Source organism: Carassius carassius, chromosome 35 (assembly GCF_963082965.1).
Source record: "Carassius carassius chromosome 35, fCarCar2.1, whole genome shotgun sequence".
NCBI lineage: Eukaryota > Metazoa > Chordata > Actinopteri > Cypriniformes > Cyprinidae > Carassius > Carassius carassius.
The window spans coordinates 23,789,435-23,814,521 of NC_081789.1; the positions used below are offsets into that span (position 1 = coordinate 23,789,435).

The 25,087-nt window shown below is 35.0% G+C and overlaps 1 protein-coding gene across 1 annotated transcript in view; it reads right to left on the minus strand.

The window, feature by feature from the left end:
* LOC132116275 (acid-sensing ion channel 1C-like) overlaps nucleotides 1–24,498 on the minus strand; it is an 84,365-nt gene extending 59,867 nt beyond the window's left edge. The window contains exons 1-2 of the mRNA XM_059525042.1: nucleotides 24,247–24,498; nucleotides 23,199–24,014 (exon numbers count right to left, since the gene is read on the minus strand). Coding sequence (XP_059381025.1) covers nucleotides 23,199–23,762 — 564 coding nt within the window. The 5' untranslated portion in view covers nucleotides 23,763–24,014; nucleotides 24,247–24,498. The remainder of the gene's footprint in view (nucleotides 1–23,198; nucleotides 24,015–24,246) is intronic.
* Nucleotides 24,499–25,087: the final 589 nt, after the last annotated feature.

Here is a 25,087-nt window from a genome sequence, read left to right on the forward strand (position 1 = left end):
GTCCTTTTGGCATATCAGTATTAGTCTCCAGGCTTATAACAGAAAGTCGTCTGATGTAATTTAACAGTCCTCTTGTGAATGGAAACTGTGACATTCAGACCCGCATGTTTGTCTCATCGATTTGTGTCTAGCCTCAAAAGGCATCGTTCATTCCCGCCGCTTCCCCTTACAGACGCAGGACGCAGAATACCAATGATATGTGATATTTAAATGGTTGTGATATTTGCGCAACTCAAACAGTCGGCTCTCTCTCGCAGGGGTTGCGTTGGTGACAAATACATGCAAATTAGCTGTGCAGAAAATGTGGTAATGTCATCTGGGGAGTTCAAACCACTGCTCTACTCTTCAGTGTTCTGCAAACCTCAGATTTTAATGTGTGATGGAAATGTACTCAGTTCATTTAAAAATCTAATGATTTCATCAATGCAGTGAAGCAAAAATATCCAATTGTGCCTTCAAAAAATTCTCAATTCATACAGTAGCTGCATGTCTATGCAATATTCCTTCCAAAGTATTATCTAATAATAATAATACAAAAATTATATAAGTAACATACTGTATACAGCCCACAGTATATAACACACACACACACACACACACACACACACACAGAGAGATATATATATACAGTACAGACCAAAAGTTTGGAAACATTACTATTTTTAATGTTTTTGAAAGAAGTTTCTTCTGCTCATCAAGCCTGCATTTATTTGATCAAAAATACAGAAAAAACAGTAATATTGTGATATATTATTACAACTTAAAATAATAGTTTTCTATTTGAATATACTTTTAAAAAATAGTTTATTCCTGTGATGCAAAGCTGAATTTTCAGCATTATTACTCCAGCCTTCAGTGTCACATGTAACATCAGTCTATCACATGATCATTTAGAAATCATTCTAATATTCTGATTTATTATGAGAGTTGGAAACAGTTCTGCTGTCTAATATGTTTGATGAATAAAAGGTTAAAAAGAACTGCATTTATTCAAAATAAAAAAAAAATTCTAATAATATATTTTCTTTACTATCACTTTTTATTAATTTAACACATCCTCGCTGAATAAAAGTATTGATTTTATTTAAAAAGAAGAAAGAAAAAAATACTGACCCCAAATTACTGACCAGTAGTGTATATTGTTATTACAAAATATTTATATTTTAAAAACATAGCTTTTTTTTTTTACTTTTTATTCATCAAAGTATCCTAAAAAAGTATCACATGTTCTGAAAAAATATTAAATAGCAGAACGGTTTCCAACTTTGATAATGAATCATCATATTAGAATAATTTCTAAAGGATCATGTGATAATGATCCTAAAAATTCAGCTTTGCATCACAGAAATAAATGATAATTTAACGTATAATACATTTTAAAACAATTATTTTAAATTGTAATAATATATCACAATATTACATTTTTTTCTGTATTTTCGATCAAATAAATGCAGGCTTGATGAGCAGAAGAAACTTCTTTCAAAAACATTAAAAATAGTAATTTTTCCAAACTTTTGGTCTGTACTGTGTGTATATATATATATATATATATATATATATATATATATATATATATATATATATAATTTGTTTAATAATTATCTTCTAACAAAACAAACTAGATTTTAGCGTAATCTTCATGCTGCTTTTGTCCATACAATGAATGTGTGATCGGAAAAGTTTTTTTCAAATTTGTTTTCAAATAATAACATTTCAATTTGGTCTGTCCCTCATATAAAGTTTTCATATAGCTTCTGAAGACCACTTAAAGTCATTAACTACTTTTATGAAACATTTATGATATGTTTTTTGTTGCTTGACAGTCATGTTTACCATTTACTTCCATTGCATGCAAAGTAACAATGTAAATGAAAATCATGTGTTTGGAAGGACGTAAGTAAGTAAATGAGGACTATTCCTTTAAGAATCTGTCTGATGTTCTTTTCTTTAAATCCGCAGAGCAAAGAATCTTCCTTGCTAGCAAAATGCTGTTATTTACACATTCATTTACTTTAATGCCGTATGTGAGAAACTCGGCGGCACAGCACTATCAGAATGTCAAAATACTTTGCAAGGAAGACCGCCTGATTCTCACTCGATTAGATTCACACGCTTTCTCATACGTGACCCACCCACTTCATTTCCATGAAATTAAACAGAGTAGCGTTTACTTGAAAGGTTATTGATCACCTAAATGTCAAGACGTTAAAGTGTTTGTAAATGAATCGTTTGAAAACATCTCAAATTACCGTAATAGAAGATGGCATTGAGCTCAGGAGGAATCTAACAGTTATTAACACAATAACACAGCTTGAGATAATGGAGTCGGAAATAAACGTTAAAACGCACCAGACAAACGGATACGCTCTCCTGTATTACTTACTGAGAGCATCATACAATGTTTGTAAGTTACTAAGCTAGCTAGTACTGTAACAGAGACTGTCTATTACTGTAAATTACTGTCACTTAAGTTATTAGAACACTGCATGTGATGCAATCTGACTTGATATTTGTATTGACTGTTTGTTTAGGTCAGAAATAATTGCATTTTCAAAAGATTAAAATATTGAGCAGATCGTCCTCACCAACAAAAAACAATCATCTTATAGTCACATCATTTGAGAGGACTTAACAAAAATTACAAAAAACTAAAAAAAAATACAACACAAATGGAAAAAAGAAAAAGAAACAAGTGACAAAAAACAAACAAACAAAATAAACGTAAATGCATGAAAAAAGGTAAATAAAAATTTGAAGAACTGAACTGAAACAAAAAAATGCTTTAAAAACAACAGAACAAACAAGCAAATAAAAATCAACTGAACCAAAAACAAAAATGGATTTACAACAAAAACAAAACAAAAAAAGTATAAAAACAACACAGCAAATAAAAAAACAAAAACAAAGATAAAATAAAATACTATAAAAAACAAAAATAAAAACCCACTATAAAAAAAGCAAAACACATAGATAACATAAAAATAAAATACAAAAAATTTGCTAAGCAAGATAGCAGTATTGTAACTAAGACTGCCAATTACTGTAAATTACGATGACTACGATGATTGCTATTCTGGGTCAGAAACAAATTTGCATTTTCAAATTAAAATACAATAGAATTAGCTGATTTTACTTGCCAAAAAAATAATCATCAAAAATAAACAGTCACATTGAAAAAAAACAAAAATAAACATAAAAAATAAATAAATAAAACACAAAAATAAGTTAATAAAAACATCCCACAGTTAAAAAAAAAATACTACATAAAAAAATAACTATTTACAGTATTTACAATTTTAATTGCTATTTTGTTATATTTAAAGAAAAAACTATATGGAAAAAAAAGAAAAAAATAGTAAAATAAATTTTAAAATGCATAAATTACAATAATGCATTTAAGCTAGACAACAGTATCATAACCAAAACTGTCTCTTGAGTACTTGAGCTGTTTTAGCTAAAAATGCATCACCTAAATCACCCAGTGCGTCCGACTGACCCTAAATCTGCTGGCATGAGCACTTGACACAAGCTCCAGCACATACATATATATGTGTGACTCTGTTAACGGCTTTCAGTATCTCAGGAAATGTGGTTGAAGGTAGTGAAGTCGCTGCTTAATTTATGGCCTGGAAAATATCTCCCTTTGGACCTGAGTCAGCGATTGGTAAAGCATCGACTCGTGCAGGCAATCTCTAAAGCACATTGTTGAATTTGTCTCAAAAAGGAAATGGATGAGGGATGCTTAACCACAATCTAGCTCCGTTCTGTAATTTATTCTAAATTCGTTTAGTTCCAAACAATAAATTACACTGATAACGTTTGGAAAGCACTAGAGAGATCAGTCACAGACATGTGAATCCGAGAGATTTTCATCTGCATGAATCCTGCAACGTAATGATATTTTAAAAATGAGAAATGTTGCCGTCAAACTACAGTTCACTGAAACAAATGTGGCCTTGTGAAATAATCTTTTTATAGATAATCTATCTTTTATAGATTCACCTGTTTGTGTTCTTCTCACCATTACTACAAAATGTCTCTGAGATGTCTTCATTATAAAAACATAAGAACATTGCACCATACTTGCCAACCTTGAGAACTCAGAATTAGGGAGATATTAAAAAGGACCGGGGGGGGGGGGTTGTGTGTCGTCATATATATCACATACACAAACGATGTGTCGTCTTATATAATATCACATACACAAACGCAAAGAAAAATGTAATTCATTTATTTGACAAATTCAATTCCTTAAGGCCTCTCCTCAGGAGGTTAGACCCTAATTTGTTAGCTACTGTAAATGAAGAGATATGAAATAGCTAGATCTTATCAATAAACATTTATTAATTCATAGCCTAATGCAACAATTACATAAGTAAACTCTCAAAACATTATAATTATGACATTTCATTTTAAAATTTTCATGTAACAGTCTAAAGCTAAATAAATAGCTGTTCTTGCCTTTCATTTCAGACGTCTGCTTCTAGGGGCCGTTCACATATCGCATCTTTTTCGCGCTCAAGGTCGTTATTTCAACCGTAGGTGCGCGGCCGCGGTGAGCACGCTCATAATGGAAGCAACGTGGTGCGCTACTTTTTCCAGGCGGGTTTCGAGGTTAGGCTAGAAATCAATTAATTCTTTGCTGATACTTCTTCGTCGTCATCATGGAGAGCGCAGTTTGGTTGCATAGCAACGACAGACGCCATGGGAGCGCAAGCGTTTGGTCTAAAACGGCGCCCAGTGACGGATGGTGTAGCAATATTGTTGTCCGGGTGGAAATCGGGAGAAATTCGGGAGAAAGGTCGGTCCGGGAGATTTTCGGGAAGGGCATTGAAATTCGGGAGTCTCCCGGAAAATTAGGGAGGGTTGGCATGTATGCATTGCACAGAAGTAGCAAGTTTCATTAGAGATTCTGCAAGCAGAACAGAAGGGAGCCATGGAAACCTAGATATATATATTACATAAAAAAGTTAATAATCTGATCTAATGCCCAAAATGATATCTTTATTTTCAAACTGAACTATTATAATTGACTGTCATTCAAACTCTGCATGCTATCTGATTTGACATTTGTACTCATTGTTTGTCTACTGTACAGCAGAAATAATAATGTTTTCTAAAGAATTTGAGCAGATTTTATTTACCAACAAATAATAATAAATTATATATATATATATATATATATATATATATATATATATATATATATATATATATATATATATATATATATTACATAATAGATAATAATAGAAATCAAATATAAAAAAAGAACAAAATACAAGTTATTATAGAAAACAAAACAAAAATACATAAAAACTAAATTAAAACCCAACATAAAACTAAAAAAGGAAATACCTGTACATTTAAAAACAAACACAAAACAGAAACTAAAAAAATAACAAAAAGTAAAGAAAACACAAAAACGAAAAAATCCCACAATAAATAAATACAAAATACATTAAAAACACACAAAAACCCTAATAAAACAAAATAAGATAAAGTTAATAAATAAAAAACAAAGAAAAGAAACAAAACAAAAATACAAAAGTTGAAAGGCAAAGGAATACACAAAACAAAGAAAAAAACTCAAATAAAAAAGCAAAAACAACACAAAATAAAAGTAACAAGGCATATAATACACAGAAAAACAAAAAACAAAAAAACTAAAAATGAAATCACAAAACAAACAAACAAACAAATTTAAAGAAAAAGAAACAAAATTGCTATGTTCCTCTTTTGTCTAAGGGAAAAAATTAAAGCTTAAAGTCAAATGAATTTAAACAGTTTGGGGGGAAAAAAAACCTTAGATAATCCTCTATCGGCCCTTCTGAATACTAATGTCCTACACACTCAAGCTAGCCAATACAAGTAAAATATTAATCAGTATGTTCTTTCTATAGGCCTCAACAACAGTAAAAGCAGTTATAATTGCTAATTTCAGTACCTGGGACAAACGTGGGACTGAAATCATTGCGATGCTTTTTACAGTTCTCATGGCAACATTATTATATAAGCCATTCAGCGCAGCCTCGGCCAGAACAAGTGACAGATACGCTGCACTTCGCTCACGTCACGATCTACGAGATAGAACACAAATCTATACGCTCGCCTTACATACAGCACATGAATACAAATTCAAAAATACTTAAGAAACTGCGTCCGATGTTTTTCATTTTCATATGTGTTGTCCTGTACAACCTGCGTTAGGGACATAAATATCTCTTTCACTTCGCCTCAAGTGGATAGAAATATCCCCTCGAGAGGCAGCTGCCGTACAAAAGGAGCTTTCTGATAAAAGCCCATTAGTATTGGTTTTAAACTAGACCGGCGATGAATGAGGCCCGTTGCTGACTATCATAAGCCTGTGCCGTTGCTGAGGCAACCGTGTACCTCAATGTACTTGATTGTTATCTGATGATTGAACCATGGGCTGCTACATGAGAAAGCAGGCTTGGCTATTTCTCATAGCGAGCGCTTTGAGGACATAAATAAAGCCTGCGGCTCGTTCTATATATCCAGTATTCTCCGTGACCTTGCGGCATGCAAAACTGTGCTCATTGTTCGGACGTGCGTAATTAGCGCCCTCGGTTTGAAACATTCTGCCTTTTCTTGTCACTTCTAATCGTATTCTGTTTGCGTGTTGAAGCACGATAGCGCTCTGAGCAACAAAACTCACGATCAGCATAAGTTTTGACAAAGCATGCATACAAACTCTAATCCGACAGCTGACGCCGGCCTCCTTATTTTCCGTTTTATTTGCCTGTATTAATCCAATATGCTTGGTGCGATAAAGGCATCTGAGTGGAAATCCTGTCTTTCTGTGGGATTTGAGGTGTTTTAAGGGTGTTTATATTGTGGCAGTTTAAGCACTTTTAAATAGCTTCAGGTGTCAGAATGCGTTTCGTTAAACCTGTTTTGAGTGTTTACCGCAACGGTAAGTGTATTGAAGTAAACAATGTCTCCTCGTTTCCATTCTGACAAATAATGCATGACTAAATGCAATCAAATATTTGTTTTGAATGCATTCTCGAGGCCTACCGCACGTATTCAATAACAACATCTGCATGAAATACTCCCCCGTATTCATAAAAGATCACACTGAATGTCTGTAATAATTTACATTAATGATATATCCATAAAGGAATGATAAGAACAGCAAATTCAGTGTAGAAATAGAAATGATATCACTCTGCAGGAGTCTGTAGCATTGGAATTGTCTTTCATGAGAGATCATTAAAGTATAAACTAATAACTAATTTAACTAGACTGTTCAGTTGTGGGACTGTAGCTCGGCTGCATAATGTAACTTTTTTCAGAAACTTTTCCAGCAGTGCAGTGTTTCATAGCTGCAAGTAATAATTTGTTTAAACAGCCTTTCAACTAAATAAATCAATCTTTCTAGCATCATTGGGAAGTCCAAATCATTTTAGTGAACTGGTTCATTCAAACCCTTCATTTTAATAAACAGTCAAAAAGATTTACAGATTCATTTACATAATCACTCAGTTGTGCTCCTGGAAATTTTGTGCATTATTTAGTTCTGTCATTGATAATAATAACTGTTTTATTTTATTTTATTTAAGCCAAATCATACATTTAATATTGATACAAAAATATACATACAATTAATAAATGTATATATACATACACACACACACACATATATATATTTCTTTTTTTTTACATTTACAATTATCTTTAATTTAAATGTATTATTTAAAAACTATTTTGAAAATAATATTTAAAAAAATTACAAAAAATTTAACTGGTATTTAAAAAGAATTTATATTTTAAATTTTTTTTTAAGTAAATTAAATTAAAGATTATTAAAGATTATAATTGTATATTTATATATCTAGGGCCTTATGAAATCCATTTTTTTCCCATTTTTTTTATTATTATTTTAATTTTAATGGTTCAATAAAAATCTTATAATTAAAAAGCATGTCTAATTAACTAAAATCATGAAACTGATCAAATTAAACCACAATTTATCAAAAGTTTGTAAAGTGTGACATATTAAGGCTCAATTTAAATTGTTTTATTCCATTTTAATAAAAAAAAAATCATGTCTAATGAAAGTGACGTGACATACGGCCAAGTATGGTGACCTATACTCAGAATTTGTGCTCTGCATTTAACCCATCCAAAGTGCACATACACAGAGCAGTGAACACACACACACACTGTGAACACACACCTGGAGCAGTGGGCAGCCATTTATGCTGCGGCGCCCGGGGAGCAGTTGGGGGTTCAGTGCCTTGCTCAAGGGCACCTAAGTCGTGGTATTGATGGTGGAGAGAGCGCTGTACATTCATTCCCCCCAACTACAATTCCTGCCGGCATGGGACTCGAACTCACAACCTTTGGATTATGAGTCCGGATCCTCACTTGAACAATTATCATGTTGCTAAACAACAGCACAACCCACTGAACACTGTACCTCTTTCCCTCACAGCCTCGTTTTCATTCCTGTCAAAAATGAAACATGGCACAATCCTCACTTCGGGCTATTGCTAAGGATTGAGGAGCATGCGGCGTCAATGAGTTTGATGTTGCCGTCTAACACAATAGCAGAGCTACAGCTTCATCAGCATAGTGACAAGTGCTGGGGAGGCATGTGCTGATAAGCTCTGGCACAGAGACGATTTCAGATGTCAATAACTCCCTTATGTTCATCTGCGCTCACACATCTCCAACTTCACCGAGAAATCAGAGCGTCTCATCACAGCAAATACCATCGATGGCATTGATCCAGTACACAATGTGAGACTCTCTATCTGCCCAAAATCCCTGCCCAAACCACAGCTGACAGCCTTAAATCGTTAAATCTGCCTCTAGAGCTACTCAGTATCCTTAAAACACAAAAGGTCAGTCTCACTGCATTAAACATCGCTACAGTATATGAACTGTGACACTTCAGTTCTTGTCCATTTATTCTATAAATGCATCCAAATGCCGTTAAATTTAACCTCAAACATCTCTGACAGGTCAAATGTCATTGAAAGTTTGGGGTTTTGAAAGAAATTAATTCTTTTATTTAGCAACGATGCAATAAATTGACCAAGAGACGCAGTAAATGGATTTGTCATGAAAAATGTCTGACAATATTGGGACGTAAAACTACTGTTTTCAACATTGATAACATTAAGAAATGTTATCGGAGCAGCAAATCAGCATATTAGAATGATTCCCGAAGGATCATGTGACATTGAAGACTGGAGAAATTATGCTAAAAAAAATCAGCTTTGTATCACATAAATAAATTACATTTTAAAATATATTAACAAACAAAACAGTTATTATAAATTGTAATAATATTTCACAATATTACTGTTTTAACTGTATTTTTGATCAAATAAATGAAGCCTGGGCAAGCATAAGACTTATTTAGCATTCAAATAATATTACAGACTCCATATTTATATATTCTATTATATATTAGATATTTCTTTTGAACAGAAGTGTATAACTGAACTTAGTTTTGCAAAAATAAATAAAAATATATTAGTTGCATAGCTTTAATGAAATGCAAAAATAATTTAATCTTTTTTTTTTTATAAAAACAAATCTGTCCCCACTTGCTCAGTATTTGACTAAAACATTAATATATCATTTAATATATTAAATTAATATATAATGAAACTATATTATTAAAAATAATATAATAAATCAAATATAATAATAAATAAATATAAAAATAATGATGCTCATTGTGACTTTCAAACTGTATAGTGCATATCAGATACAATTAAACTAAAACTAGGCAATTAAACAAGCAGAAAAAAATCAAAACCATGATGATAATATTTTTGCATGTCATTCAGAAAGCCTCTTTGTTTCTGAGCTTGTATGCAGCAATAAATAAATTCTATAGATGTTCAACAGAAACTAACAAAAATACGTTTTAAAATGCTGATGGACTTTAAGCTGTAACTTGGCAAGCAACAGTATTAGTTTCAAAGTAGTTTCCTAATACCAACTAAACAGTCTTTTCCCAGAGCCTTAAGATACACCTACAACAGATCAATGTTAAGGTATGGCAACACTGCTTCTGGATACATCTGACACATTATTCAAGCATCAGAGATAGAGATGGCCTATTCTCTTCCCTGATGATCAGTCCCGAGTTCCTTTGCTTTAAAACCCATATGTGTCTTCATAATGTTTTCATGAATGAATATGTAAGAGTTCTAGCTTCAGGGATAGATCCTCGCCTTCATTACGAAGCTAATCATGCTCGAAACAAAGCCATAACAGCTCAACCTTCTGAACCGTTAATGCTTTTTCATTCCACCTCCGTATCCTTATTAGCTCATCTCGGTGAATGTTTCAGAAATTATCCGGAGCACAGCATATGCTTCACTGACAATTTCTGAATTTCTAGATTAGGGCTCTGTCTAGGTGACACATTTGATGAGTGAAAAGACTTTCCACACCAGTCCTTTTTCTCATGCACTGATGTAATACGGACAATTATTTGCACACTCATCTCCATGTTTCTCTATGTGGTCCCGTGACAAAACATTATTTCATAGCCTTCAGTTTTAGAAGCATAACAAGTCTCGAGAGAACACAATGTAATAGTTTTCCTACAGCAAATAAAATGAAATGAAAAACACATACATATCCCATATACTGCTTGTGCCCTCAGAGCAAAATGAGTCACAGACAACTGCAAGAAATATTCCTTACTTTAGCTTCATATATATTTGTAATAAAACCAGTTTTCATATTCACTTGGGAATGAAAGGGTTTAGAAGCAATATGAAAACAAAAATGACCCTTTTTACTGTCTAATCGCACATGATTCATGTTTTGTCAAAAGAAAACTGTTCATCTTGCGACTTTTCCTTGACCAGCTGAACCTGACTTTGCTTGAGATTTCACACTTACTTTCTGACTTTAAACCCAAGTTCATCCAATTCAAGTTTAAGCGGATTGCTATGAAACACGTGACATGGGCTTAAAAGTAAGATTTCAAAATCATCCGCTTTAAAAGCCATATTCACGAACCCTTCATCAAAGCAGGTCTTGTTTTTTCTTTTTCTTTTTTATCACCCTCTCTTTCTTATTTCCTATCACAACTCTTGGTCCCCTCGAGTCACCGCAGGCCTCTCCAGCAGACAATCGTCTAGTTTGAGTAAAACTGGATTGCTCTCGTCTAATGTGATTGGTGGCTTCTTCCCTGGCAGTGGTGTGAGTTCAGATGTCTCGGTGTGTTATAATCCAAACGTGCTCTTCAAATCGAGAAGAGATGTCTCTGATTGAAACAAATGACTAATTCTACACTCCAGTGGACACAAATCATCCAGAAAAAAATATTGAAGATTAAAGTAGGTCAACCAGGAATGCTTTGTTCAAAACAAAATTGACTGGTCAGTGGGATCAAATCGATAAAGATGGGTATTTAAAGGACACTGTCTTTGGCAAGAGACGTTGAAATAGAAATGGAGCCCTTTTCTGGATTTAATCAAATGTGTCATAATAAAAATGAAGGAAACGGACTTAAAACATTTAAAATATACCTAGTAATACACATAAGCTACTTGGTCTACTGAAAATTGAGAAATGAATGAACAAAAAATATTAAATAAATGAATAATAAAATAAAAAACTATAATTCTGCCCGATTTTTTATTAGTTAGAGAGTAAAAAGAAGATTTGCAAAAAATACATGAATATTAAAAATAAAAAATCATACAAGTTAATATAAAGAATGATTCTGCCCCAACTTCCACTATAGCTAAAAAAATAAAAAATAAATGAATAATTAAATTTTTTTTAATTATTAATTTTTTTAAATAAAAAAATAAAAATAATTTCTGCTCAATCTAATAGTTGCATTGTGTTAAAAAAAAATGCAAAAAAATAAATTAGCATTTGGATTATATAACAACATACAGTCGTGGCCAAAAGTTTTGAGAATTACATAAATATTCGTTTTCAAAAAGTTTGCTGCTAAACTGCTTTTAGATCTTTGTTTCAGTTGTTTCTGTGATGTACTGAAATATAATTACAAGCACTTCCTACGTTTCAAAGGCTTTTATCGACAATTACATGACATTTATGCAAAGAGTCAGTATTTGCAGTGTTGGCCCTTCTTTTTCAGGACGTCTGCAATTCGACTGGGCATGCTCTCAATCAACTTCTGGGCCAAATCCTGACTGATAGCAACTCATTCTTTCATAATCACTTCTTGGAGTTTGTCAGAATTAGTGGGTTTTTGTTTGTCCACCGCCTCTTGAGGATTGACCACAAGTTCTCAATGGGATTAAAATCTGGGGAGTTTCCAGGCCATGGACCCAAAATTTCAACATTCTGGTCCCCGAGCCACTTAGTTATCACTTTTGCCTTATGGCACGGTGCTCCATCGTGCTGGAAAATGCATTGTTCTTCACCAAACTGTTGTTGGATTGTTGGAAGAAGTTGCTGTTGGAGGATGTCTTGGTACCATTCTTTATTCATGGCTGTGTTTTTGGGCAGAATTGTGAGTGAGCCCACTCCCTTGGATGAGAAGCAACCCCACACATGAATGGTGTCAGGATGCTTTACTGTTGGCATGACACAGGACTGATGGTAGCGCTCACCTTTTCTTCTCCGGACAAGCCTTTTTCCAGATGCCCCAAACAATCGGAAAGGGGCTTCATCGGAGAATGTGACTTTGCCCCAGTCCTCAGCAGTCCATTCACTATGCTTTCTGCAGAAGATCAATCTGTCCCTGATGTTTTTTTGGAGAGAAGTGGCTTCTTTGCTGCCCTTCTTGACACCAGGCCATCTTCCAGAAGTCTTGTCCTCACTGTGCGTGCAGATGCGCTCACACCTGCCTGCTGCCATTCCTGAGCAAGCTCTGCACTGGTGACACTCCGATCCCGCAGCTGAATCCTCTTTAGGAGACGATCCTGGCGCTTGCTGGACTTTCTTGGACTCCCTGAAGCCTTCTTTACAAGAATTGAACCTCTTTCCTTGAAGTTCTTGATGACCTATAAATTGTTGATTTAGGTGCAATCTTAGTAGCCACAATATCCTTGCCTGTGAAGCCATTTTTATGCAACGCAATGATGGCTGCACGCGTTTCTTTGCAGGTCACCATGGTTAACAATGGAAGAACAATGATTTCAAGCATCACCCTCCTTTTAACATGTCAAGTCTGCCATTCTAACCCAATCAGCCTGACATAATGATCTCCAGCCTTGTGCTCGTCAACATTCTCACCTGAGTTAACAAGACGATTACTGAAATGATCTCAGCAGGTCCTTTAATGTCAGCAATGAAATGCAGTGGAAAGGTTTTTTTGGGATTAAGTTAATTTTCATGGCAAAGAAGGACTCTGCAATTCATCTGATTACTCTTCATAACATTCTGGAGTATATGCAAATTGCTATTATAAAAACTTAAGCAGCAACTTTTCCAATTTCCAATATTTATGTAATTCTCAAAACTTTTGGCCACGACTGTATATAAACTCTCAGGTTCAATTATTTGCTAACTAAAAAAAAAAAGAATTATTATTAAAACATACTAATACAGACTAATATAAAATAATTGTACTATTAGTTGCATCATAAAATAAAATTGTAAATATTTATATTTAAAAATAAATATTTATTTTTAAATATAAATTTAAAATAAATTTAAAATAAATATTTATGAAACATTTTATTAAACACTTTTTTAAATTAATTAATATACATTTATTTATATTATAAATATATTATATACAGCATAAAGAAATTGCCAAATAAATGAATGTTTAAATAAAATTAATATATATATGTTTTTATAATTTCATAATTTTGCCCCAGCTTCCATTATTTGGACAGTAAAAAAAAGAAAAGAAAAGAAAAAGTATGTTCATTAAAGCCTTATTCTGTACATTTGATTCTTAATGTTTAGTTATTTAGTTTTAATAACTTTTCATTTAGGGCTGGACCAGAATATTCAATTATGCGAATATTCATTCGGTGTGTTGGCATTCGATTTTCAATTATTTTTTTCGAACACCTATCATCCCCTGCAAAACCGTTCTCTTTCGCACTTGAATATGAATCGCCCATGAGAGAACGTCATGATTCATTTCATCTGGAAGAGAAGACAAAAATGCAGAAGGCCTCAGCAGTGTGGGAGCACTTTAAATTAAGTGAGGACAAGACAAAGGCAGTGTGCCAGATATGCACATCAAGTTTGAAAAAAGTTTGAGTTCTGTAAGTAGTACGCCTATAGTATATTGTTGGTGTAAAAAAAAACTAGCTTGCTTCATCCGCCATGTTAATCAGTAATTTTACACATGATCAAAACATGCACTTAATTTGCTTGGAAAATACTTTTGAATACAGCAGTCATAAAAAACTAAAAGATATAAAAACAACCAATGCATGATCGAGTGAGAGAGCATCGCTGAACCAGTAGGGCAAGTGACAGTTCTGTCAAATGGCTGAAACTCTGTCACACTAGCAGTAGGACATTGTGTTCAGTATAAAAAAATATATATAAAATAAAAAACTGCAGGTCACCGCAGCGCAAAATAATTCCCTTTCCACAAGCATTTCTCTTGTCAGGTAAACAAGTATCACGGACAGTAGCAGGCAAACTATGACACTGAAGGCACATACACAAGATCCCAGTTCATGCAGACAATCATTCCACCACAGACAAAGCATCATAATATGAATACTAAGTTGCCAAGCTTTGTATAACAATGATTTTCTGTAGGGTAGAGTGGAGTAACCTGATCCACATTTTACTTATGTTGTTCCCTAGGCAAGAAGAAATGACACTGAGGAAAAGTAAACACATAATTTTATTTCAAGTTTGTCTGCTATCAACTGAAATTACACTGACAATTTAGGGTCAGGCCATAGGACATGGTGACAGTTTGTAGTAAAATAGCCAATAAAACAACAGTATAGTAATAGATTAGAATATCTTACATCTTTTAACTCACAACCTTCATTTAATAATCCATAGCTCATGTTCTGTTTGGAAAACAAAAATGTGTTCATACACTGTAAATTTACCAACATGTAATTAAACAAAGGCGTGCACATACGTTTTTCAGCCTGGTTCTTTAATAATTATATATTTTCTATTTCTATTTTTCTATTCATCATGATTATACACACACACACACACACACACACACACACCGCGCGCGCGCATGTAGTTCACAACACAAAATGGCTGAAACTATTAAAATAACCCCATTCAAAAGTTTGGGCACCCTTGGTTCTTAATACTGTGTGCTGTTATCTGGATGATCCACGACTGTCTTTCTGTTTTGTGAGGGTTGTGCATGAGTCCCTTGTTTGTTCTGAACAGTTAAACTGAGAACTGTTCTTCAGAAATTTTTTTAAAGTTCCTTCAGATTCTTCAGTTTTCCAGCATCTTTGCATATTTGAACCCTATCCAGCAGTGACTGTATGATTTTGAGATCCATCTTTTCACACTGAGGACAATTGAGGCACTCAAACACAACTAGTAAAAAAGGCTCAAACGTTCACTGATGCTCCAGAAGGAAACAAGATGTATTAAGAGAACAGGATGTCCAAATTTTTCTTATTTTGTTGAAATATTTTTTTTTCCATTTAGTTCTGCCCTTTGTAACTCACAGAAGACACTTGTATGTTTCCCGGAACACAAATTAAGTACAATTTACCTTGATCTTCAAATTCCAAAAGTAATTGTACTATAATTGAAATAGTATTCATTATTATTAAATATTATATAATTATAATTTGAATTACTAAATATATAATTATAAAAAAAATTGCTATTATTAATGAAATATTAAAAATATTTGAATAATTTTAAAATATTAAAATATTTACTCATAAATAAACATGTATTTAAAGGAGCTATGTGGAGGGTTTTCATTTTGTTTTCATTTGTACATGTATGAGCCAACCATGATGTAAAAAAAAGTCACAAAATGTGACGTCATGCGCGTTCTCGTCTACTTGGGCTTACAACCATACGGCACGCCAGCCATTATAGTAAGCAGCGGCAATAGTGTTTTCAAATGGACTCTGCGGATGGAAAGAAGCGACCAGCCTCCAGCACAATTCAGACACCCACAGACACTCCTCGTAAGTAAAAAAAAAAAAAAAAGAGCGTGCGCACTGAGAACGAGCATGAGACTGGCTGCAGTTCCTCTAACGGCCACTGGTGTCAGTAACTGTTAGAAATTTCAGAACCTACGCAATGCTCCTTTAAAATGTTTACTTTATTATTTATATAAATACAAATGCAAATACAAAATAATCTTAATTTGGATATAATTTCACCTATTCTAAGTGATGTTTTCAATTCGATCACAATACATTCTTTGAAAAGAACTGCAATGTCAGTATGTTTAAATATTGTTTATTGTTATATATTTTAATATATTAAAATAATAGACAGCTGTATATGTATGATGGCTCTATGCGTGTCCACAGGATTGCTAGATTTAGAGTGTGGCACATCTTACCCCAATTTTCCCAACCTGTACTTTTTCTACACGTACATATTATTAAGCAACGTTATTAATAATTTGCTTTAAATTCCAGTTGTTAATTTCTGTATATCGATATAGAATCATTTGTGAAAGAATCACTATGGATCTGTGAATCAATTCCCCCAACCCTGTCCTCAAATGCCTGCTTGATTATTCACACTGCATCAGAACTGAGAATATCTGCATAAACTAATACAGTGAATGAATCCCCACACACGTTCGCATATAGCTCAGCATCACTTTTTACAAACCGCTGCAAAAGTGTGAACATATTTTAAGGCAAGCTGACCCGGCATTACCTTTAATGTTGACGGCATTCCTTTTCCTGCCAATAACACTGGCCTTTGACTTTCATGACTCATTTATAACGCAGCCCTCACGCACTTCAGGAGAATGATAGCATCAGGAAGATCCGCGAAAAATTGTGCCGTTTCCCAAAAGCATCATAAAAGTTATTGATGTAGACTATATTGTGACACCACTTCTGGCAAATCACCCTCAAGTCAAACGACGAACATCATAAGCCGACGATCATGACACAAGTGGTGTCTTCTTCTGAGCTTTCCTCAGACGTGTCGCCACAAAAGATGCCGCTGTTGACTTTTATAGCTAAAATCCGCTTCAATCTGTTCAAGTCCCTGGGGCTCGGCAACAGTTAGTGTGAGAAACATAAAAAGTGAAGCGAATCTCATCTCAAAGAGGACTGCATCAGCAGGTCAAGATGAATACTGATCAAAGAGAGTCAGAAAAAAGCAAGTACCCGATTAACAGTTAGCGATAATTCTTGAATTAGCTTAAAAAAGAAAGTTTGCATCTGACAACAAAAAAAAAAGAATCACATAAACGTCTCTTGAGAGTCCAAAGTCTATTTGTTTGTCGAACATAAGCTATTTGTGCTTTGATAATGCATGCTGGTGAAAAGGCCTTGCTTTGTTTACACGCTTTCTTAAAGCACATTGTATCTAACCTGCGACAGAAATACAACAGACGTGTGAACAATGGTGTAATCTAGAGTGAATTCCATCATGTCGGCTAGATTTGAAAGGGCATGAAAGTAAATTACCATAATTACAACCACGAGCAGTTAAGTTGCTCTCGCTGCTTTTACTGACATTAAACGGAACACAGCGTTATAAAGACGGAAGATGCTTGAAAGGCAGTGTTCAAAAGACATCTATTATTTGATTTTTACGTTTATCCTCTCACCCTTTGCATTTTCCTGACGTAGCATGAACGGGGCAATTCGATTTTCCTGTAGTGTGATGAGCTTTTTCTTTCATTGTGAATTGAAATAATGGAAAGATTCTGTGGTACAGAGTGCACATTAAACATACCCAGATATAATTTAACAACAATCAAACACTACATCCAGTTTTATTGCGGTAAGTGCATTATGGATCAAATCTGAGCACTCTCAATTTGAAAACACTCACCAATTTTGCGATTAGAATGAGCACAGATGAAATGTAGCTCGTTATCTTTAAGGGTGACCGTGACTTTGCCTGAATCAACATCTTTTGTTGGTGCAGGAACAACATTCATGTCAAACAAACTTAACCTTAACCCTAATACAAACAATTAAAGGTGCAGCGCATAAAATGTGTCTTGAGGTGTCACCTGCAAAATAAAGTCCCATAATCGCTCTCTGCCTGTCAGTCAGCTTCACATTCAGGTTTTGCAGGAAGGGCATGCGATTGAAGGGATGAAGGCAGGTAAAATCAATAGCTAAGTCTATAGCAAAATGGCTTACAGCACACCTTTAAGACTCCTAAAACAGAGAGAAATGATTGATTCATAAATCCTCAAGTATGTGATTTGGGCTTTACCAATTGTAATTTATGGAGACTGTAGAGAGGGTGGAAAATCAAGGGAGGAAGACGACCATAAGGAGGATAAACAAGAGCACATCAATTTTTAAACAAATCACCTCCGGGAAAAATAAACCAGGATGGAGATGTGAGAAAATAAGTTTCATTCCAGTGAAATCATTTGTGAGATGTTGACCCAATCACAAACCCTATTGCATCTACTGGCTTTTTTCAATTTGTGAAAGCAGAATAAAAATAAAAACCTGTATAAATCCCAATTGGTAAGAGTAAAAGAGTCTGTGCCTTAGACATTTCTGTAAAGTACAAATATCAAGCACAATACTTTAATGAAGCGGTCATGAACAATTCAGTCTGCATGGTGAATTGGGTCTAGAAAGCAGCTGTATCAGCTAAAATAATTTGTATTTTTATTCTATTCAATTGCCTGAACAAAAATCTTTCAAAATTAATGCTTCTAATGACTTTTAAAATGTCAGTAAATACACTACAACTCAAAAGTTTGTGGCCGGTATGTTAATTGTTATTTTGAAAGAAGTCTCTCCTGCTCACTAAGGCTGCAAATATTTGAACAGTAAAAACAACAAAATTGTGAAAAATTACTATTTAAAATATCTGATTTATATTTGAGTAGGTTTTAAAATGTCATTTATTCCTGTAATGCAAATCTGAAGAGTCACATGATACTACAAAAATTGTTCTAATAAGCTGATTTGCTGCTCAAAAAATATTTCTTATTATCATCAATGTTGGAAACTTAATTCTGTTGTGCTGCTTAATATCTTTGTGGAAAGATAATTATTTCGGCATTATTTGATGTACAGATATATTAAAAGAACTACATTTATTTGAAATCTTTTCTAACAATCCTGTAATAATGTAAAAATCTTTGTCACTTTTGATAATTTTAATGCATCCTTGCTGAAAAAAAAAGAGAAGAAATTTCTTTCAAATAAACAAAAAACATATATATCCTATTGACCCCAAACCACTAGTTGATAAACATATCTACACAAATGTTCAATTACACGTTTTTATATGCGTTTGATTCATCAGACATTTTAAACAGCTACCCATTGGGGTCCTTTGAATACTTAACTCAACAGGCAAAATGAATGGTTCATGACAGCATAAAATAAAGCATGACAGAAAATGTACAACCCAGTCCATCAAAGTGATGGTTAATGACTATTTGTAGCACAATCTCTGCACACACACTCCCTTCCAACCTTAAACATTCTTACAGCAACGGATTACAAACTTGCCAGAATTTAATGCATTATGAGAATAAGCACACATCCATCAGTAAAGTCATTGTGTTGCTTGAAAAACCTGACTAAACCCATTCCAAATGACTTGATGAAGCGGTTTAGAATGAATCACTGGCTTTACTAAAAAAAAAAAAACCTGGTTGCAGCTCAAGGCCCTTTGGACTTCAAGGCCCGGAGGCAACAGCCAAATCGGTCGATCTATGGTTAATCCGAGCCTGTGTGTCCCACATGGGCATTACAGCTCAATGTGTCTGTGCATGTGTGCCAAATGCTGAATCCTATCTCAGACAAGGCTAAATATTTCTTATAGGCTCATAATTCACATAGAATTTAAATCAAACTAGCCATGAAAATTCTTTTCTATAATAATTCCTAAATATATGAAATTTATTTTTTATTCATATAATACCATGTACACACAATGTATAAAGTAAAAAAGAAGGGGGAAAACGCATTAAATTTTAATGTTGCAATCATTATCTGCCACACTATGTAAATGCATTTTTTTTAAATAAATAAATAAAAGTGGGAAAACAATCTATCCAATTTTAATGTTTCCATCATTATCAGCCACATTATGCAAATGCATTATACCATTATAAGCCACACTGTGTAAATACATTATATAAAAGTGGAAAAAAAGAATGCAATTTTAGTGTTATCATTATAAGCCACAAACCACCACATATTGACAATGTCACATAAAGCTTTTACTTGAACTTGTTTTTTTTTATTTATCTGAACACAACTGTTTTATGCATCTACAGTCTTTCAGGGTACTAAAGAAAGACAATGCACCTGAACTGTTCAAGCAACACAAGCACTGGAATACATAATGCACAATGTTTGACAAAGAATATATAATGCACTAACTGTGTCTCTCCCATAATGCATTTGGCAGAACCTCATCAACCTCAGCATGAATGTTCGTGACCAGCAGCAATCTGACAGCTATTATAGTAGTTTCACAAAACAGTTTAAATACATATGTATTTGTGCACATGCACAAACAAATGCACAAAGTGACGGCTTTGGAGTCATCTCAACTACCTAGTGTTTGTCATCATGCACAACAATAGCAATTACCCATGAATGATTTGCAGTGCAATGCAATGCCTTGTTGCCAGGCAACACTCATGTTAATGAAGAAAGCCCTTTCTTCAAGTAAAAAGGTATAGGGCACGTTATTCGGCCGACAGAAAGGGGGCTTGAAAATGAGCTGGATCAAAGCGATTCGGCCGTGATGCTCAGGCAGCTGAAAACAGATGTATGTAAGGTGTTGAGGGTTGTGCTTTTGAATGCTAAATACCAGGATCCAGCCCCTGAGGGTTTCAAGAACAACACTGAATGTTAATAGGTACTTGGGTTTTCCTAAGTATGCTTAATTTTCATTAAGCCCTGATTTCTCTCTAAACTAGGTTAGTGCACTTTGGGCCCAGAGGTTTTACACTGGTACTCAGCATTGATTTACATATTGTCAGGAGACCATATTGTAGATACCTGATCTCAATACTTATTTTCATTAAAGTCAATCAAAATCCACTATAGAGATAATTAGCGTAAATGTTTGCACTCAGAGTTTATGGCACTTATAGTCCAGTTAATGACCCCCTATTGTACCTCATTTTTGGTCATTTAGGATACTTACGATGGAAATTAAAGGTAAATGATACAAAATGAGAAGCGGGGTATGCAGAACACACCAAATTATCTCTCTGCTAAGTATCTTAAATATTAAAAGGCCATTGTGCCAAATGTACTTGCATGACTTGTTGACATCTCAGTGGAATAGTTTACCCAAAAATCTAAATTCTGCCATTTATTCACTCTCATGCCTTTTCAAACCTGAGTGACTTCACTGTATGGAACACAAAAGGAGAAATCTTTACTGGTAACTCAATTGCCTGATTACTACTGCATTATTATAAAAAATTATATTAAAACATATTAGCGGTAGACTGATTATCAGCCTGGCTGATTATCGGTGCCAATATTAAGCATTTTATTGTTATCGATATTGGTCATAGAAAAAAAGGTGCTAAAAATATTTAAATTAATTAAAAAAAAATATGTAAGAACGTTTTTTTGTCAGAGCCCTTGTTATACAGACAGATATATATCGGTTCAAACAATTGGTAATCCGTGTACTTTCTTTAATAATTGGTTTCGGCCCTGATAAACATATCTCGGTCACATTATCATTCACTTACATTATAAAAAGAGTGACCAGGATATTCTAAAAAAATCTATTAAAGAGAAAGTCATAATAGGATGAGTTAGAAATGGCACAAATTTGGGTAAATTTTGACAAAACTTTTATTTTAAATCTTAATGCTTTTGTTACAGAAAACATGCAAATGTATATTTTGAACAAGTGTGCAGTACCTTCTAAAGGCATAAAGAAGACTTTCCTCTCATTTCCCTCCCCTATCCATTTCTGACACCTGCAAAATTCTGCAAAAATTGTTCCACATGTCCAAACCACGATCCAAAAATAAATCAGAATCAGTCACTTGTCTCAATATCTGGCACATACCTAGAAATGCTATGCATAAATCAAGTTAAAAGGAAATGCAAAAGCACTAAATAGAAAAATGCAAAAAAAAAACATCTCACAGGAATGCATCATCTAATGGAAACCACTGTAATCAATCAATATCACTGTGCAATTCATTATAACACCGGTTTCACATTTGTTGCCCTGTTTTACCCCAAATCCTCCTCTCTTTCATAGTCTGCCAGCCCTTTCAGTGCAACAACTATAACTGCAAGAATGTGACATTGCACTCTTTGCCCTAGCTGTTTATGTAATATCTTTATTTGAACAAGGTATTTATTCATATAACACCACAGCTAAGGCGTAGCTAAAGTGCCAATGGAATGAAGTGGCAAATATCAAATAACAGAAATGCTCAACATTTTTTAGCCTACACGTGCCACAGATAAAACAAACCATTTTAATGCAAAGCTTCTTAAGTTCATCAGCGTAGCTCAGAACTTACTGCTTGTCAATCTACATTCAATCAATTTAAAATGTGCCAATCATGTTTTAATCAAACTACCCTATGAAGGAAAAATTATTTTCATATATTAAGTTTAGATTAGAGCTGATTGCTTTTCTCACAAGAAATGGCAAACATTACCCATTGAACATGTTCTCATTTTAAAGTTACAATTCCCTCACTGCAGGCAGAAATTCATCTTGCCTTAGTTGTACATTTGTGCAATTAGAGTTGGACTTGGTCAAGAACTGAGTGAGAGAGCATGTGCACTCTTGTAATGTCTTTTGAGAAGTAGCTATTTGACAGTCATTTTTGATTTTAACTGCCCAGCAGCCATTGATTCATAAATGTAATTGCATATTCCAACGTATAGATTTTACAGCTGCAAATGGTTTCAAGGAGGAAAAAAACTATACTGCACCAGCAAAAAACTGAGAAGTCTCTTGTCAACAAAGGAGTAGTCTGAAGGTGGGGGGACTAGTTTGCGTAATTCAATACACTCAGCCTCAGTCAATAGCCCTGTATAGCTCATGTCGAGCAACATTTTCCTGTAAACCAATAGTGCTTGAACTTTGAAGAATATACCACCATGGTAACTTACAGTGGTGAAGTTTAGAGGGATGCAATCCTCCCCTCTAAAGGTGCACTGCAAGAGCATGTCGTTGATATCGTGGCCCGTCCGGTTGTAGAAATCCGTCATGTTGAACTGCTTGGCCTTGAAGTGGACAAAATTAGCCTTCTCCTTCAACAAAGCCAGGACTTCCGGCTCAGCCAGGTGAGGGTTAGCAATCTGGTGGTTCTCGTTGAGCAGTGCTAGCAGCTCCCCGACGTGGTACAGATCATTCTTCGTGATCTTCGAGAAACGAAACTCATTGAGGTTGCAGAAGGTGACAGCCGGAAAGGTGAGGTTGGGCGCCGCCACCTCGTCAAGTTTAGTGACGTGGGGGAACTCGAAGTAGTAGTACACTCTGTCCATGCACACAAACATCAGGAGACCCAAAGAGCCCATGAACGACAGTGTCCATAAGAAGCGACGGAACGTCATGTGGCCATAGGCGAATATGTGGCTCATGCCATGTAGTGTGGAGGAGTTGGCGAAAACTTGCAGGCTGGACGGCCTCATACTTTCAATGCTGTCTTCGGAGTCTCCCTTCATGGCTGTCATTGGTATCCAGTGAGACAAATGGTAGAAAGTGTGCAACGAGGAAAGTCTAAACACTTGAAAAGCAGCAAGTCTTTCAAAAGGTTCTTTAAGATTTCTCAAGGAGATTTCCAGTTAGTGGCAGTCTTCACTCCATCCGCGACCTCTTCCGCCGTCTCTAAAAAAAGCAGCTGTCATTCCATGCACAACCAAACACAATGACAGCTCCAGAAAGACCAAGTCACATGAAAAGACAGGAGTGACGCCGGCCAGTTTCTGAGGGACAAAGCACAAAGAAGTGAAGGGAAACCAAAACACGCTGATGGAAATGGAGTGTGCCTCCTCCAGTCGGCACAGAATGGCTTTACATCGCTATGACAATGGCATGGAATGAATTAGTGAATGGGAAGATTACAAGCGCAGAGCGTCTATTGCTCGTCGCCAGCTACGTCCCTCTGCACCACTCCCCTGCTGAAAATCAAGGGTCATAGACCTCCTCCTAGCCCACCTCTGTGTTTGACAGCCTTAGCTGGGTTGGTCGTCTCTCCTGGATTCACAGCGAGCTGTGGCAAGCGCTGCCTCCTGGTGTTTTGGAAAGCCAACGTGGTGGTCTCGCCTCGGACAGCAAACGTTTCTTCCTCCAGATCTGGAAATGAGGATTTATGCACCTCTGCCGGCTGCCTGCCTGCCACCCCTCCTCTCTCTCCGTTGCTCTTTAGTAGTCAGGATCCATCCCACTGCTGAGCGTCTGCTTCACCACAGCCTCTGTGTGTGTGTGTGTGTGTGTGTGTGTGTGTGTGCACGCAAGAAACATGGGGGGAGGGTGCTATCAGGGCTGGGGGTGCTTTGACTCTGGGTTTCATATGATAGGAAAAGCTCTCAACATGCAATGCTGTATTTCAGCTACAGGTAGTTGCAGAGAAGCAACCATCTGCACCATGTGATCTGAGGTGGCTGGTTTTGCAGAGAAGCACATGCTCTTTTCCCCACTAAACCTGCATAATAATGTAGCCGGAGTTTGACGAGAGATTTGAGATGATTTTGTATCTTATTGAATGGTAACGGATGTGTCTGTCATTAGAGACCAGCTTGATTTATGGACTGAGGTTTGATCAATGTGCATTGTTTTTTGGGGGCTTAATAGTTCAGGGATCACTTGCAAATCGTGCCTTAGGTGACATGAGATTATGGCTGCTATGATGCTCAAGGGAGATAAATTACCATAACAATGGATGAACAGCCAGGGATAGAGATCCTTCTCAACCGAATTAAATCAATATCCAATCAATGTCCCAAGAGGAGGTTGGGACTTAAAGACATAATACTTTATATTTATTTGTTCAGGAGTC